Source organism: Vidua chalybeata, chromosome 2 (genome assembly GCF_026979565.1).
Source record: "Vidua chalybeata isolate OUT-0048 chromosome 2, bVidCha1 merged haplotype, whole genome shotgun sequence".
NCBI lineage: Eukaryota > Metazoa > Chordata > Aves > Passeriformes > Viduidae > Vidua > Vidua chalybeata.
In genome coordinates this window covers 96,819,240-96,834,472 of record NC_071531.1, presented here as the reverse complement: position 1 = coordinate 96,834,472, position 15,233 = coordinate 96,819,240, and the positions used below count along the sequence as shown (strand labels likewise).

Here is a 15,233-nt window from a genome sequence, read left to right as displayed (position 1 = left end):
CCTAAATCTGAAACAAACATCTAATTTTCTATCCCAAATATTTACCTAGATATCTTAAATTCACACATTTCACCAATAAAGGAAGTTCCAATGCACTCATCAGGACTACCTACAGGGAACTCCAGGTGAGCAGCTCTACCTTCACACCACAAACCTGAGAGACTACAATAACCAACAAGAGTTCAGGTAGGAAGCTTTGGAAACTGAAAACCATCTTGAACTACAACTAATTATATGATGATGATAATACAGTGACAAAACTACTTAGTATTAAAAACCTAGTACCCACACAGAACCACTGAGACAGCCATTCCTTTTCAAGTACAGCAAAAAAAGGAAAATAATCTAAATCCCTAGTTAACATTAATACATGAAATGCATCTGGAAGTTTACAGTCTCCCTTCAGTTTCAGATCATCTAATAAAATCCTAACATTCTTCCAGCTACAAAAACAAGGTCAGCTAAAGTAAGTCACATAAATGCTAAGCCTAATAGCAGAACATAACAGAACAGGTCAGTTTTCATCTCTGCATTTCAACCAGACAGCATTTTGGGACAACCCTCAGAAGACAGAAAAGCCATGTCCTTCCAGTTTCACCACTTACTCATTTGCTGGCTAATAAAGGTCACATTAAGTTGAAGGCATCAGCAATTTGGGACCTGCACTTTTTCAGAGGTAAGATTTCAGGTGTTCAGGAATCCCCTAACATCTGGCAGCAGATGCCTCTTCACATGCCTGATGTAAACCAAAGGAATGCATCAGAACAAACAGCCCTTTAACAAGTTAAAAGAACAAATTACTAAAATGTCCCAAATGGAACCAGTCTTCACAATTTTTCACACGTTTAGGCAGGGAAAAATTCAACTTTGCTAATAAATGGTATTATGAATCTTCCATAACTATCAGACTGTAAAAGGCACAAGTACTCTCTGGCTTCTGCTCATGGGTACTTCATGGTATACTTCAAAAATAAACTTACAAACTTCTTCCTACATATGCACTCCAAGGTCACACAGACCCTTAGAAGGACAGACCATTTCCTAAACATTTTTCCTCTTCACACTAGGGGGATGTTCCGTCTTTTAAAGGAATTATCAGAAAGTTTTTTAAGTAAACTTTAGTGCAAGTAAGGACTATTATTGCAGAGGTACTGATGTACAGTCTGCATAATCTCCTTTAATGAAATTTAAGGCCAATTAGACACACACCACTTAGGACTGGTCTTGGCGTAGATTCTACTTCAGAACAAGGAATCAAAGCAGCTTTCCCTGTCTTGAGACTAAATATATAAACACTTCTTTGTTCTACTACTTTACATACTCATATTCAAAATGATGTATTTTCTAAGACTACTGCTCACTTAAATTGTCTTTACCAAATCTTTCACTTTACATGAAACAGCATTGCATTTTATGCAGTTATTCTACATTCGATGTTTAAAATATGTACAGATTTTCTATTGAACCTCATATCATAAACCTACTGATTTTGAAAGCTCACTGAGAGCAATCCAAAACCATAATTTTTACTAGAAGTTTACTGCTGCAAAATAATTATTTCTAACCTCCAGTGAACTGTATATAATTTTCTGAAGAAAGCTCACAAAGCAAGGGGATTCATTCTTCTACACCGAGAAAACCTGAAGCTATAAACCCATACATCCTTGACATAAAAACAATAAAGACTGCTTGAATCCATCATTAGCTATTATCCCCTTCTCAGGAATAAAAATACTGAAAAGTGAAAAATACACATTTTTTCTTCCACAGGAGGCTGGAGAAACAGTGGAAAAAGTGGTGTATGCTAGGCTTATTAAACAGCACTGGTGTATTTTAGTCAGGTTTACATATGGCAGAGTAGATTAGAATCCAACTTCGCATTCCCTCGTACAGCCCCTGAAAAAGACAGATTTCCACTGGATACGAAGCATTAATAACAAGAAGCCTGTAAAACTGACAAGAAATTGAGTTGGTCCATATCTGTTAAGACACAATATAACTTACATTATCAACAGACTTTAGGCAAAGCACATCCATATTTAGCATGTGCTACCACTGTAAATGATTGTTTTTCCTAAAAAGCCAGTTTTTATTGAAATAAACACTAAAACACATTCTTACCTTTTTGGATCACTTAGCAAAAACCTAAGAGTACAACTGAGCTAAAAACACACATAGTATTGAGAAAAATCCCGAAGTCATAAATCAAAGTGTCAGAGTCGCATCTAAAAGAAAATTCTATCAAATAAATAAGGTAGTATACATACTTTTCTGCCTGGAGTTTTGTGGTTTTTACAATCAAGTCCTGAGTTTGCTCCTTTGCTGCCTAGAAAAAAAATTAGAATTGTTAAGCATGCTTAAAACACAAACACATCAACTGTATTAAACAATCTTTATAGTAGGTAATACTTTTGAAGCTGAGTATAAGCAATTTAAAGACTATACTCTTTGAAATAAAAGGTCTTCTTGAAACAAGCATTCATTAACTCTCCCTATGTCCAGGTTGTAAAATAAATACATTTTTATCCTTATCCATATATATTTTCATGTTTATATACACTTATATTCACAGTTTATTTATAATTTATATTTAATACAGAAACTAGAAATATTAGTGAAATAGTTCTGATTATTTTGTTTGCCCATCAACTGTAAATTGCTTGCTGTCACAAAATAAAAAAATCAAACAAATACCTGTGGATGCTAAACTACCCAGTCCCAGTGTCCACTCAGTCTTTTTAGAAAAGATTATGGACACAGCTCTGCTAGTCTAAGCAAGCCTAGCTCTACAGCCCAACAGCTTACAGAACTGCATGAACCAAGGACAATTATTTGGAAAAATTTCTTCACTGAAAAGGTGGTCAGGCATTGGAACAGGTTGCTCAGGCTGAGTCACAATCCCTGGAGGTACTTAAAAGATTTGCAGGTGTAGCACTGAGGGACATGGGACAGTGGTGGACTTGGCAGCGCTGGGTTGGACTCAATGATCTCAAAAGTCTTTCCCAATCCAAATGATTCTACCATTCTAACTTAGGAAATTTAACACAGCCCTAAATATTGAGTGATGGCAGTGCAAGGCAATCCATGCAGAAACAATTCCACATCAGACAGCAACTGCATAACTAAAAGGATTGCTGCAACTGAAGCTAAAGAGTTCTGGAACTTACTGCTCTGTGAAAAGCTAAAAGACAGCTGGACATTTTGGCTTCACACTGGATGCCAGTGATCCCTTATGCAGAAAAACTGCAATGATTTAACAAAAAAAAAATCCTAAAATCAAAATGTATTCAGTACAGAATAATACTGCAAGAGAAGAGGTGGAAATGGCAATAAAGACATTCTGTGAATAATTTCAATACTGTATTACAGCCAAATTACAGCTTGCCAAATTGAAGATGCCAGTCTTGAGACCCATGAGAGATTTAACAAAAGTATCTATACACACTGACTCATTTCAGCCTTTCTATCTGCCACTACATTAGTTACAACAGAAAAGCAGTAAAGGTACAGGAATGCTTTGAAAGGTGAAAGTAGGACTGTAACAATTCATGTCCAACTTAACTGCAAATTTCAATTAAAAAAAAAAGAGGAAATTTGCTTCCTTTCCAGTACTTTCTGGGCAGAAGTACTGATTATCACGAACAATGCTAACAGTAGGACAGCAGAAAAGAAAGAAAAACATTTTTTCTGGATCTAGCTAGATATACCAGGAAGCCAGATTTTACATATGTGCATTCAAATACATGCCAGATATTGTCATTATTTTATGTATGAAATATAAGAGCTTATATCTAACCTAACAAGGTAACTGTCAGAAATGAGCCAGACATGCTAGAAAAATCAGGAAGCTGGTATTTGATGTTTCTTGTGGATCCAAACAGAAATATTTTTCTCTTCCTCTCCTCCTCAGTCTATTAGTTACCAATTTCATTATACTTCAACCCTACTGAATTCCATTTTAGCACTTGCTCCTTCTTTCAGCCACTGTATTTATCAAGTCATTGTCCTGAAATCAGATGTGACAATATATGGTTATTTGGATCAGATGGTATTATAAACTTACAAAATAACAAAGCTAAAAAGCTTTTTGGCTTATCCAAATCTATTCCCTTTCATGTCCTACATTTGTTCTGCTTTCTTCATATACTGCTCTCTTTGCACACTTTTCTGCATTATATGCCCCAAATCCTCCTCTTTGTATCTTCTGTTTGCTCTATTTAGCTCATTTTTGTCTTATTCAGATTGAGCACATGCCTGCAAGTCTTCCTGTCCTACTACAGATAAAGCACCAGAGTATTTCACAACTGAGAGCTAGTTCATGAGCTTATTAAACTTTATTCATACAAAGAAAATATGGATTGAATCAAGACAAGTTATGAGTTCTACAGAGCTCTAGAGGAAACCTCCTGTGGGGCACAGAACAAAACTACCTACTGACTACAACAGTAAAAGAAATCTCTGCAGGGTGGCTCTACTCTGGGAAAAGAAAAAAAAATATCACAGACGACACTTACACTTCATGATCTAAAGACAGAAAAGAGCTAAAATCTGCATGGACACTTGACTCATTTCCACATCTAAGAGCTTAGTCTAACAGTTCCTGAACTGCACTAGGGAATATATCCACATTAACAATGTTCAAAGAGATCTGGGACCTCTGAGGTGCATTACCCAGCTCCTTCCAAAACTGAAAATTAAGTACTGCAGTTGGCTACACTGTACTCTCACGTTTTTTGGTATGAGTTCATCAAGCTACAAGCATTTGTACAATGAACTGTGAAACCTATTTATCTAAGTAGGAGGACATCCAATATCTGCACACACACACACATATATGGAGAGGAAAACAACTGTTTTCACAGGATTTTTTGGTGAAGGATTCTTATTCACATACTATAACTTATGTGCTGTATTGGGAACAGGTTTGGTTTGGCAAAACATCTACACTTCAGCATCCATAAGCCATTTATATGCATCACTGCACTGAATTTTGAACATCTACCCTAAAACCAAGCCAGATTCAGTAATGCACCATAAAACACAAATTTCCTACGCTCCCCAGCCCTGCCAGAAATATTTCAGATTCAGGATTAAGGTGAAACAGAATTGGTTTTGTTGCATATCAGCATTCCAAGACAATGTTAAGAAACAAAACCAATAAACTGAAGATGCACACCAGATTTGTCTCCCCGTTTGAATTACCAGATACTTTCCTATGAACACATTTGAGGTATTTACATGGACACATAACTCAAGAGACACAGTCAATACAAAAGCCATTTTAAATGGACATACACAAATTAACTCTTAAATCTCACACACATCCAATCTAATAAAATATTTTCTCTCCACTGACATACACATGGATATCATATTGCTATTATCAAAATAAGTATATGGCTGCATTTTGAACTGCAATTTGGAAGAAATTAAAATTACTTCCTTGATACATTTTCTAAAGAAGTAAGAAGAAGCATATTAGTATCCTAAAGTAACATAACATGCATACCATGGAAACATCTTGCTGCTGCTCTTAATCCTCAAAAATAACTCTCTGCCTCTCCTTTAAAAGAATGTAGTCACACCTCAAAAGGAAAAATATTCAAAGCACCTCCATTTATATATTACCTTCAAACGACTGGACATGTCTTCACAGCAGCTGCTCATTGCTTGCACATCTTCATTTATACTCTCAAGTTCCTAAGTAAGTCAAATAACAGTAACTGTGTTTTTAATCAGAAATGCTGTGTCCAGGCCCAGCTTCCCACCACAATTCGATGCCCTAGTTACAAGGAACATTGTTGCTCTGGGCTGCCTGTTAGTCAGTGCAGAGCAATGCACCTCTAAACATCAAGATTCACTCAGGACTTGGATCTGTTTGAAACATCCAATTTCCAACCAATGAAACAATTTTACTGTAAAAGTATATCTGTCCTGGAAAGTTAAAATACCTGTTAATTTTTTTTTCTGTTGTAAAACTTTAAATCACATAGCAGTACTCTCATAAAATAGCTAGTCATCCTGCAAAAACATTACCTCTTTAACTTGCTTGAATATGTGCACAAATTCTTCATTTATGGCCAAGCTTCGTCGTTCAATGTCTCCACGCAGGTTCCTTCGGGTGCGCAAACTGTTTTCCACAAAAAAGGTTGAGAGAGCCTTGAGTGCTTCCAGCATTTCCTAGAAAATAAATAGGACCTTCAGTCTGCATGCAGTTACAAAGAAGGAGGTTAAATAGTCTGTACCAACCCCAAGTTCATGGTCTTATTAAAAATAAAGCAAACCTAATAAGTGGTTTTAGAGGAAAAGCTACCTTAACACACTCCGCATCAGTTGGCAAACAACTAAAATAATTGCTGAGCCTTTCTTCTTCTCTTATGACAGAAAACTTTGTCCACAATTTTGCAGTAGCTTTACCCAACAAGACTACTTTCTGTAAATGAATTACCTATCCACAGCAAGAAAACATCTAAATTACAAAAAGCTTGAGAAGTGCCCTTCCGAGGCAAGTAATACAAACCTCCCTGCGATCTGAAGGGATAAAACAGGAGCGCGGCATGTTGCTGGAGAAGCGAAAGCTAATTTTATTTGTAATTAATGCAGCAAAGGACCGCCCGCAGCTCCGCAGCGGAACTGAGGCTAGGGCAGGACTCGCCTCCCCGCCGCGAAGCCTGTCGGGGCCCGCGGCCCCTGACGGCTCATCCGGCCCCCGCCCCGTCACGCCGCCGCCGCCCGACCCACCTTGTCATTGTCCAGGCGCGTTTCCAGGATCTTGTTCAGCTTGCGGGACAGCGGGTTGGTGCCGGGAGCAGCCGGGAGCCCCGGGGCGGGAGCGGCGGGCGGCGGCGGCGGCGCGGCGGTGTCGGCCATGGCTGCGGCCCTCCCGGCCACAGCGGCGCCACACGGAGCGGCTCCGGCGGAAACGCGCTCCGAGCATTTGGTTCCGGACTAACGCAGGCCGGCTGTAGAGCCAGGCCTTACCTGGTGCAAGATGGCACTCGGGCTTTTTCTGTTTATTTCTTTGTTTGTTTTTACTGATATATTAAAAATACATAAAAATTAAAATATTAATAATTAAAAATAATTTACTCACTAAATAAAGGATTTTGAGTGGATGATAGAGGGTTCACTTCATGAGAGCAGATAGCTGTATTTATTTCACAAAACAAATGCTTTACTTATGAGGACAGCTAGTAAGGAAAAAATAAATGAGATCTCTGTTGTATAAGCTGACAGCAGTGGCTGTAATATGTGTCAAAATGAGGAGGCTGTCTTGTTTCTGCTGTGCATTTACTGACACAGAAGTGACCTCCCAAGGTCTCCTCACAACTCCAGAGCACAAAATCACAGAGTCAATTAAGCTGAAGATGTCTGAGATGATCGAGTCCCACCTATGACCTGACAGCACCTCAACCAGACCACAGCACTGAGCGCCACATCCAGTTGTTCATTAAACACCTCCAGGGACAGTGACTCCACCACCTCCCTGGGCAGCCCATTCCAATGCCCAGTGACCCTCTCTGCAAAGAAATTCCTCCTAACATCCAACCTAAACCTCCCCTGCTGCAGCTTAAGACCATGACCTCTTGTATTGTCACTTGTCCCATCTGAAATGCTGAGGTGCAGCAGAGGGTTTCTGTGGGCTTTTCCAAAGGACAGAAAGCAGGTAGGCAGATAAAGGTAAGATGCCATGGAGAGAGGATGGCTAACAGTGCACAGCTATTACGTAAGAAGACACGGGTTTCACCATGGTATTAGCTGTGAAAACAGCACCACCTTTCCAATTGTCTGATGGTGTGTGGTCAAAACCCAAAGATTCAAGCAGTAGCTTAACTCTTTGGGAGTTTGGGGATTTCACATTGCTCTTCTGAAGACCCTTCCTGAAAATAACTGCAAGCACATCAAGTAGACATTGCCTTTATGCCCAAGGTCAGAGCACTGAGCTTCTGAATGGTTTTATTCATTAATTATTTTTTCTTTTAGTTTGAGTCGTTTACCTCAAGAAAAAACTGTATGACCAGAGCCCTTGAAATCTTAGTGTGATGGAGACAGTGATAGGATATTTTGCTATTTAATTTTTGTTTGTTTATTTGCTTCCTCACATGGGTCCTCTACATAGAAGGCCGGCTTTTCTGAACAGTCTGTGTAGTGCCGTGTTTCTATTCTTGGCTAGTCAGCAAGAAGGATTCCAAGCATTTTCAGACATGTTGTTTTCCTTAGTTTCTGTTTCTCACCCCCCCTATTACATTGATGTTATCTCCTTCTAGATGTCCTTTACTTCTGACTAAGCTTCCAGGAGCCAGGATCTCCCTTCTCCATGTCAGAAGAGATAAAACAGCCCGCAGTCATCACAGGTGTAAGCAATTAATATTTAAGCATGTCAAGAAAATCCTACTATTAGAAAGATCCCCTCCCACCTATAAGCTGGATGTTGTTAGTTGTTTGAACAACACTTCAAATGTTGTTAACCTGATGGATGAGTTGACAGAGTGAAGGCACACCTTGAAGTTAGAAAGACTCCAACATCTGAAACACAAGTGTCAGATAAGTCATGACCATTGCCAAGTCTTGTCCAACAAGTTATACCACAAACATACAAGGAGCCAGAAAGAATTCCCTCTATTAGTTGGTACATGCATTTTCTTTTGAAGCAACCAGTTCTGTTTTCAGATGCTTCTTCATGGGTGTGCGTTTCTTCAAGAATGTGTTTTGTGAGCCAGAATGCTTCTAGCTAATGTAAAACATTGGGCTGACAGGAACCAATGGAGTTTTGAAATAGCATGTGTTTATCTATGCATATGTTCTTTTGAAAAATGAGAAGAAATAATCAAGGGAGCACTTTTTTACCTCACAAGTCTAAAAGCTGTTTGTATGAGGATACCAGTGCCTATATCTTGTTCATCTTTTAGGAATATTAGATGCAGTTATAAAAAGAAAGCCTCTCTGATGCAAATAATTTTTGCAGGGTAGATTTTTCCTCAGAACAGATTTTTTTTTCAACAGAACTTTAAATGTGACTGCAACAAAGTCACCATCTAGAACTCAGCTGGTGTGCCATGTCTTGTGTTCATCACAAAGATGGGTTTGGCATGACATTCTTACCAGTCTGCTTGCCCATCATCAAACATCCTGTTAAATCAATTGGATGTACACTGCGGGATAAAATGCTTGGGATTTTGTGATCTGTAACTCCCAGAAGGTACTTTGATTTCATTTATTAGTTTTTGTGTGTCAATGGTAGACAGTTTGTGTAGTGTGTGTAATTTACACCACTGCAAGTTCCCTTACCAAAGGGATCAGAGCTACAGATGTATGTAGTTCAGAAATGCCTGGCACAGGGTGTTTTCTGTTCATTTGCTTAGTTCCTTACTATGGTGGTTTCTGGTTTTGTGGGCTTTCCCTCTCAGAAGCAAAACTGTTTGACAGCTGTTGTTACCACTGTGCAGCTGGTGAAAGTGTTCACAAACCACTCGTTTGGTGCACAGACAGGAGTACAGTTCAGCCTGCAGAACAAGGTGTGGTCAGGAATGTCACCTGCTGTCTAGTCAAAGCTAGTAAGTGCTGCTGTACTTTCAAATGCTTGGGAGTACATGCACTTTCTGAAGACAAAGAAAGGTTTGTAGTAGTGACCTGAATTTGTTCCACAAAAGGGTAAGTAAGTAGTAATAAAACTTAAGTGGATGAATAGGCTGACTGGGGTCAAAGACATAGCTGGATGTATTTCCCTATCCTGTGACAAAAGAGGAGTGACAGAGCAGGACATAAAGAAAATGTTTTCTTAAACACAAAGAAGAAGGAATAGCTCTTGTTATGGGTGTTGTTATAGGCAAATGAGAGTGAGAAAGGAAGACTTCTGTGATGAAGGAAAAAGGAAATTTACAAATGGGAAGGGAAGGGAAGGGAAGGGAAGGGAAGGGAAGGGAAGGGAAGGGAAGGGAAGGGAAGGGAAGGGAAGGGAAGGGAAGGGAAGGGAAGGGAAGGGAAGGGAAGGGAAGGGAAGGGAAGGGAAGGGAAGGGAAGGGAAGGGAAGGGAAGGGAAGGGAAGGGAAGGGAAGGGAAGGGAAGGGAAGGGAAGGGAAGGGAAGGGAAGGGAAGGGAAGGGAAGGGAAGGGAAGGGAAGGGAAGGGAAGGGAAGGGAAGGGAAGGGAAGGAAAGGAAAGGAAAGGAAAGGAAAGGAAAGGAAAGGAAAGGAAAGGAAAGGAAAGGAAAGGAAAGGAAAGGAAAGGAAAGGAAAGGAAAGGAAAGGAAAGGAAAGGAAAGGAAAGGAAAGGAAAGGAAAGGAAAGGAAAGGAAAGGAAAGGAAAGGAAAGGAAAGGAAAGGAAAGGAAAGGAGAACTAATACAGAACTTTCCTCAATATGATGCACAGAGCACATAGGAATGGGAAGCATTATGAAGTCAGGGACGTGAAAGGTCATATAACAAATGCCCATAACTCATTGTATTTTTCTTACAATATAATAGATAAAAAGAATTTGACAATGCTATTTTGCATACAATTTTCAGGTCCTACAGTGAAGGAGAGCATCTGAAGGAAGCTGGCTATGATATATTGCTGCTCAACTATATCATCCTTGTGAAAATGTTTACAGCCCTTTATGCTGATGTCCCTATACGTGATCCAGTGAGTGGAACCTGGCTATGCTGGGCTCTCCACTGCAGACAGCATACCCCAAAAGAAATCCACCACTGCCTTATAATCTTCACTAGTTCTCTGCCATGAAATTATTCCTTGGCTTTCTCCAGTATTTTGATGTGTCTTTGTGCTAAGGTTGGACTAGAAAATCCAACCAATAAACAGGAACACATGAAAATGTTCTGTGTCTTTAAGTCAATTAGAGCTGGATTTTTAAATTATTTATTTTCTTAGAGGTTAATATTGTAGAATCTTTTCACCAGACCATTTCCTGATCATTCCTGACCATTTCCAAATCAATCCATTTCCTGAGGTAACTTTTTTTAAAAAAACTCAGACAATACTGACATCATCTGGAAATTGGAAATATGACTCTGTGAATGATTTGGCCAAAAGTCACCCTGACAGCAACACGTAGTCATATAGTTTGTGTCCCTTGAAGGTCCAGGAGGATGTACAGTTCTGAAGTTTTAGGTTAGCTCATGCTATCTCACTTGAGGATTTATTGTCATGCCTCACAGTCAGCAATAGTGGCTGTAATATATGTGATGCTGAATCAGCCACCTGGCTGTGGAGCTATAAAGCTTCTGTTTGTTATAACTCAGTGAAAAGATAACACTAGCAGTACAGTGTGCACTTTAATACATACCAAACCCATGAAATCTTCCTGTTCATCTCCTGCTAAAAAACCTCAACCATTGATTTCAAGGGAAGCACTGTATCAGCAAAACTAATAGGGTTTAATCTAAATTTATTTGATTCTAGAACACTACAGAATAAAGGACTTTTCTAAGCAAGTGGTTGTCTAAAGTATGTGGCCACATCCCTGGCAAGGTCAATTACATTGGTCATGGCACTGCCACTCACTTCAGCCAGGGCCCAAATTTCACCTAAGAAAAAAAAAAAAAAACAAACACATGGTTTAGATCATGGAGCTGTGAGAACAAATATCTGCTTGTGGCTGATGAATGGCATCACCTCAGTGACACCACGTCTCTGTGGCTGAAGTATAAAGCTTATCTTCCTTTGCATATGCTCACTAGTATGCTTACCATTATAATGACAATATAGCAACAGAAAGGAATATTTTTGCAGGAAAAAAAGTACAAGCAGGACACATAACATGATAATGATGTGTGCCAGGCCTGCTGACCTCTCTCTTCAAGCAATGACTGTCTGCTGGCAAAAAGTCCCTGGAATGTGTTCGGTTTTATAGGTGAAATAAAAATAACCCAAACAACTGAACAAAAATTACAACTATTCACCATCAGAAAAAGAAACAGTACCCTTCATTATGTCCTGATCTCAGCTGAAGTCAATGTCTAGCAAAGAAAATCTAGAGAGCAATACCTAAATTACTGGACCGTGCCCTCAGATCAGCTGATCACCAAAAGGCCTTCTATGAGATCACGACAGGGTCATGATGTGGATCAAGCCAAAGGTAGATCTAATAAATTGCAAGAATGACGGCATTAGTAAAATACCTCTTGAGTCAGTACATCAGCAACACAAGTTTTGACAAAGACCATAACTACTGCAAACTTTGACTCCAGCTGCTGAGCGACAGTGCATTATTTTTCTCAGCCCCAGTCAGCTCCCGAGTGCCCGGATTGGGCACCTCAGCTTCTCGTTGGGGCCGGCGCTTGTTGCTACTTCCGAGAGCTTCTGCTGCTGCACTCTGGGGTGGGCTGGCCGCGCTTTGCCGTCGGTGTGAGGGAGGAAATGAAGAGGCAGGGAAAACGTCCAAACCCGTCCGCATGGCGGCTGGATGTGTTATGGGCCGCGAGAGCCACGATGGAGAAGCTGCAGCCCATTCCCAACCTCGTGTGGACGAAAGTAGCACTGGGACCAGGGGGGAGCGGGATGATATGGGGTGGAACAGGGAGGATGGGAGCCCTCCCACCCAATGAATACAGACACCGTGGTGATGAGGTGTACTACAGCGACCAACGGGAACATGGCAGGGGTGGATACGGGGCTTTGGGCCGAGTAGGACCACGGGGATGGGGTGATGGACACAGAATCCTCAGGAGTGGGCAGGGAGTTGCCACAGGAGTGGCAGGGGGGATCTCCAATGGCAGGCAGCCTGGAGCTAACCACCGTGGGGGCGGGAGGGGAAACATGGGGGATGCACGAGGGTACACAGAACCGGCAAACTAACAAAGATCAGAACCCCTAATCTGAACCCAAACCCAGGATGCAACACTGCTGTATTTTTATCCAGTTTGACCTGTGGGTCCAACATCCATGTCTTATGGATCTCTGTCAAATCTCTTAGTTTTTTCCTCCTTTGTCTTTTCTGGTGTGTTTCTTGTGAACATGCTCTTCTTGTGATGCCTTAGTGGAAACTCAGGTATTGTCTTAAGCCCCCCCCAGCTAGTGATCAACCATGACTATTCTTCACTGAAGCATTTTTGTTCTTTCCAGAACCCAACCACTGTGGTCACTTTGTTTTTGGAGTTCAAGTTACTGAAGATGTGTGATAAATGTAGCATATAGTTCTGTCATTCAGGATTCATACAGGACTCCAAGATAGTATAACTCGACTTGTCAGGACCAGAGATGCATAAAAGTAGAATGAAATGCATTTTTGCAGCCCTTTCCGCCCCCCACCCCTTATTTTTTATTACATTGACTGGCTGGTCTGTGTTTTGAAGTCTATTTGAATTTTCCAAAGCTCCTTTTAAACTCCTGTTACACAGCTTCTGCCCTCTTGCCCTTTTTGCACCTACACACATACTTCTTCCACGCAAGCAGGGTAGTATTACAGGCTTCTCTCAGCTCCTGGCAATTTTTTTACCATAGTCAGTATCCAAAGTACAGTCCTTAGTGTTAGTAATTGCTCCGGTGGATCTGGTAGCTGTTGATTGGGATGTAGTTACATAAGATGATAAAATTCTCACCTTGCTAGCCCAGCAAATCCTGCACAAATGTTGTAGTGGCACAGAACAGACAAGATTGTATTGTCAGGGACATCTGGCATGTAGAAACTCCCTTTTAAATGACAGCTAACAATTTTATCAGGCAAAAGTGTTTCTGGAGCCATGAGCGCACAAGGAGCTCTTGAGGGAAAAAGCAGTAGTGGGGCATGAGGCAAAAACTATACAGCTTCACCACAAAAGCCATTGTCTTGTGAAAGAGCACTTGAGGGATGTTGCTAGTAAAAGTTGCAAAAAGCATGTTGATGATCACGGCAATTTTCATAGCAGTAATACAACATCAACCTAATTTTACAGGTATGGGTGTCATAAATAGCTTTTCCTAGTGCTCATAACAATTCTGTTTGGGTGAATTTAATGCGACTTTATTGCTACTTCAGGAGAAATAAAAGTTTCCAAAATGCCAGAAGTCACACTCTCAGATATCTGTCAGGATCCTAGCCAAACAGCTTCTCAGCAATCCCAGCGTGGAGCTACCTGGTTTATTTGGATTTGATTCTTTCTGTAAAGTTGACTCAGAAGTGTCATCTGGGCTTGCCTCAACCATTCATCTTTGTGTGTCAGCTCATACAGCCCTTCCAAAGCCTTGGCGATATGCCATCACCCTCAGAGATGCTGGAGAGCTGCTGTGTATAAAAATAACTTATTACTTAATGCCTGACACTGGTTGCAGTCACCGCAGTTGACTGCAAATCGCAAACAATTTCTATGCAAAGGTCTGCTCACCTCCAGATGAAATACATTTAAACCTTCTGTTTCTTGCTAAAATGACCTGGCATCCCTTTCTGGTGGTCATTTCTACCTTCATGGCATTATTACAGGGCCTGCATCCCCATGACTGATGCACTGGAAACAAGTAATTGTGTCCCCAAGGGCAGGCAAGTGTTGTTTCTAAACTTTGGTATATGTGACTCATATTTATCCATTTACAATCTGAAATAGTGGGGATGGAGTGAGAGTCTGCCAAGAACTGGCAGCCTGATGGTGACTTAGTGTGTCCTGGGATCACCAGTGGGCTGCAGGACATTGCGGGGAGCATGGTGATGGGCTGGCTAGTGCTGGTGTCGCTCTGTGGCTACACTGGAAGGAAAAAGCATTGAGTGTTTTCTGCTTAGATGAGAGTTTTGACAAAGCAGGAGTTCTGTGTTGGCATCTACTGCAGCTGACTTGGTTGGTGAGGCTGGGTGTACAGAATGGTGTCAACAGCTTTGTGAAGCACTCACATTCCCTGGCAGAAGCTCAAGGAGCATTTCCAGCAACCTCCAATTACAGTACTAATTACAAGAGATTATCAAGTTCCCCAGAATAGACCCCAAGCTTCCTTTTGCATGCAAACTAGCAGCAACTTTCTTGTCCATGCAGGTAAAGCTCTCTTCAGAGTATCATCAGTCTGAATATACATCACTTATCACTGTCAACTTTCTTTAAATAATGCCATCTTAAAATATTGTTGTGCATGTAGAGCACATGCCTGTCAAAAAGCAAATGTCATGTTGAGTGAACTGCCAGTCTAGAGGTTTTGAAAGGATATTTTTACGTTAGTTTTGATGATTAGAGGCTTCTTTCTGCTTCTGTCTCATACATGTCCTTTTATGTGATAAAGTCTAGAGTACTAATAATATAGGCAAGGTAATATCTCAAGGAAAAGCATCAGGTTCT

General features: G+C 40.6%; 1 protein-coding gene across 2 annotated transcripts in view; it reads right to left on the bottom strand.

Annotated features, from left to right (window-relative positions):
• The window catches only part of COG6 (component of oligomeric golgi complex 6), a 55,122-nt gene extending 48,210 nt beyond the window's left edge, over positions 1-6,912 (bottom strand). Inside the window, exons 1-4 of one of the 2 annotated variants that reach the window (XM_053935376.1) lie at positions 6,742-6,912; positions 6,037-6,180; positions 5,629-5,700; positions 2,268-2,326 (exon numbers count right to left, since the gene is read on the bottom strand). In XM_053935376.1, coding sequence (XP_053791351.1) covers positions 2,268-2,326; positions 5,629-5,700; positions 6,037-6,180; positions 6,742-6,870 — 404 coding nt within the window. In that variant the 5' untranslated portion in view covers positions 6,871-6,912. Of the gene's footprint in view, positions 1-2,267; positions 2,327-5,628; positions 5,701-6,036; positions 6,181-6,520; positions 6,620-6,741 lie in introns of those variants that run through there. The other variant, XM_053935377.1, reaches the window with a different exon arrangement.
• Positions 6,913-15,233: the final 8,321 nt, after the last annotated feature.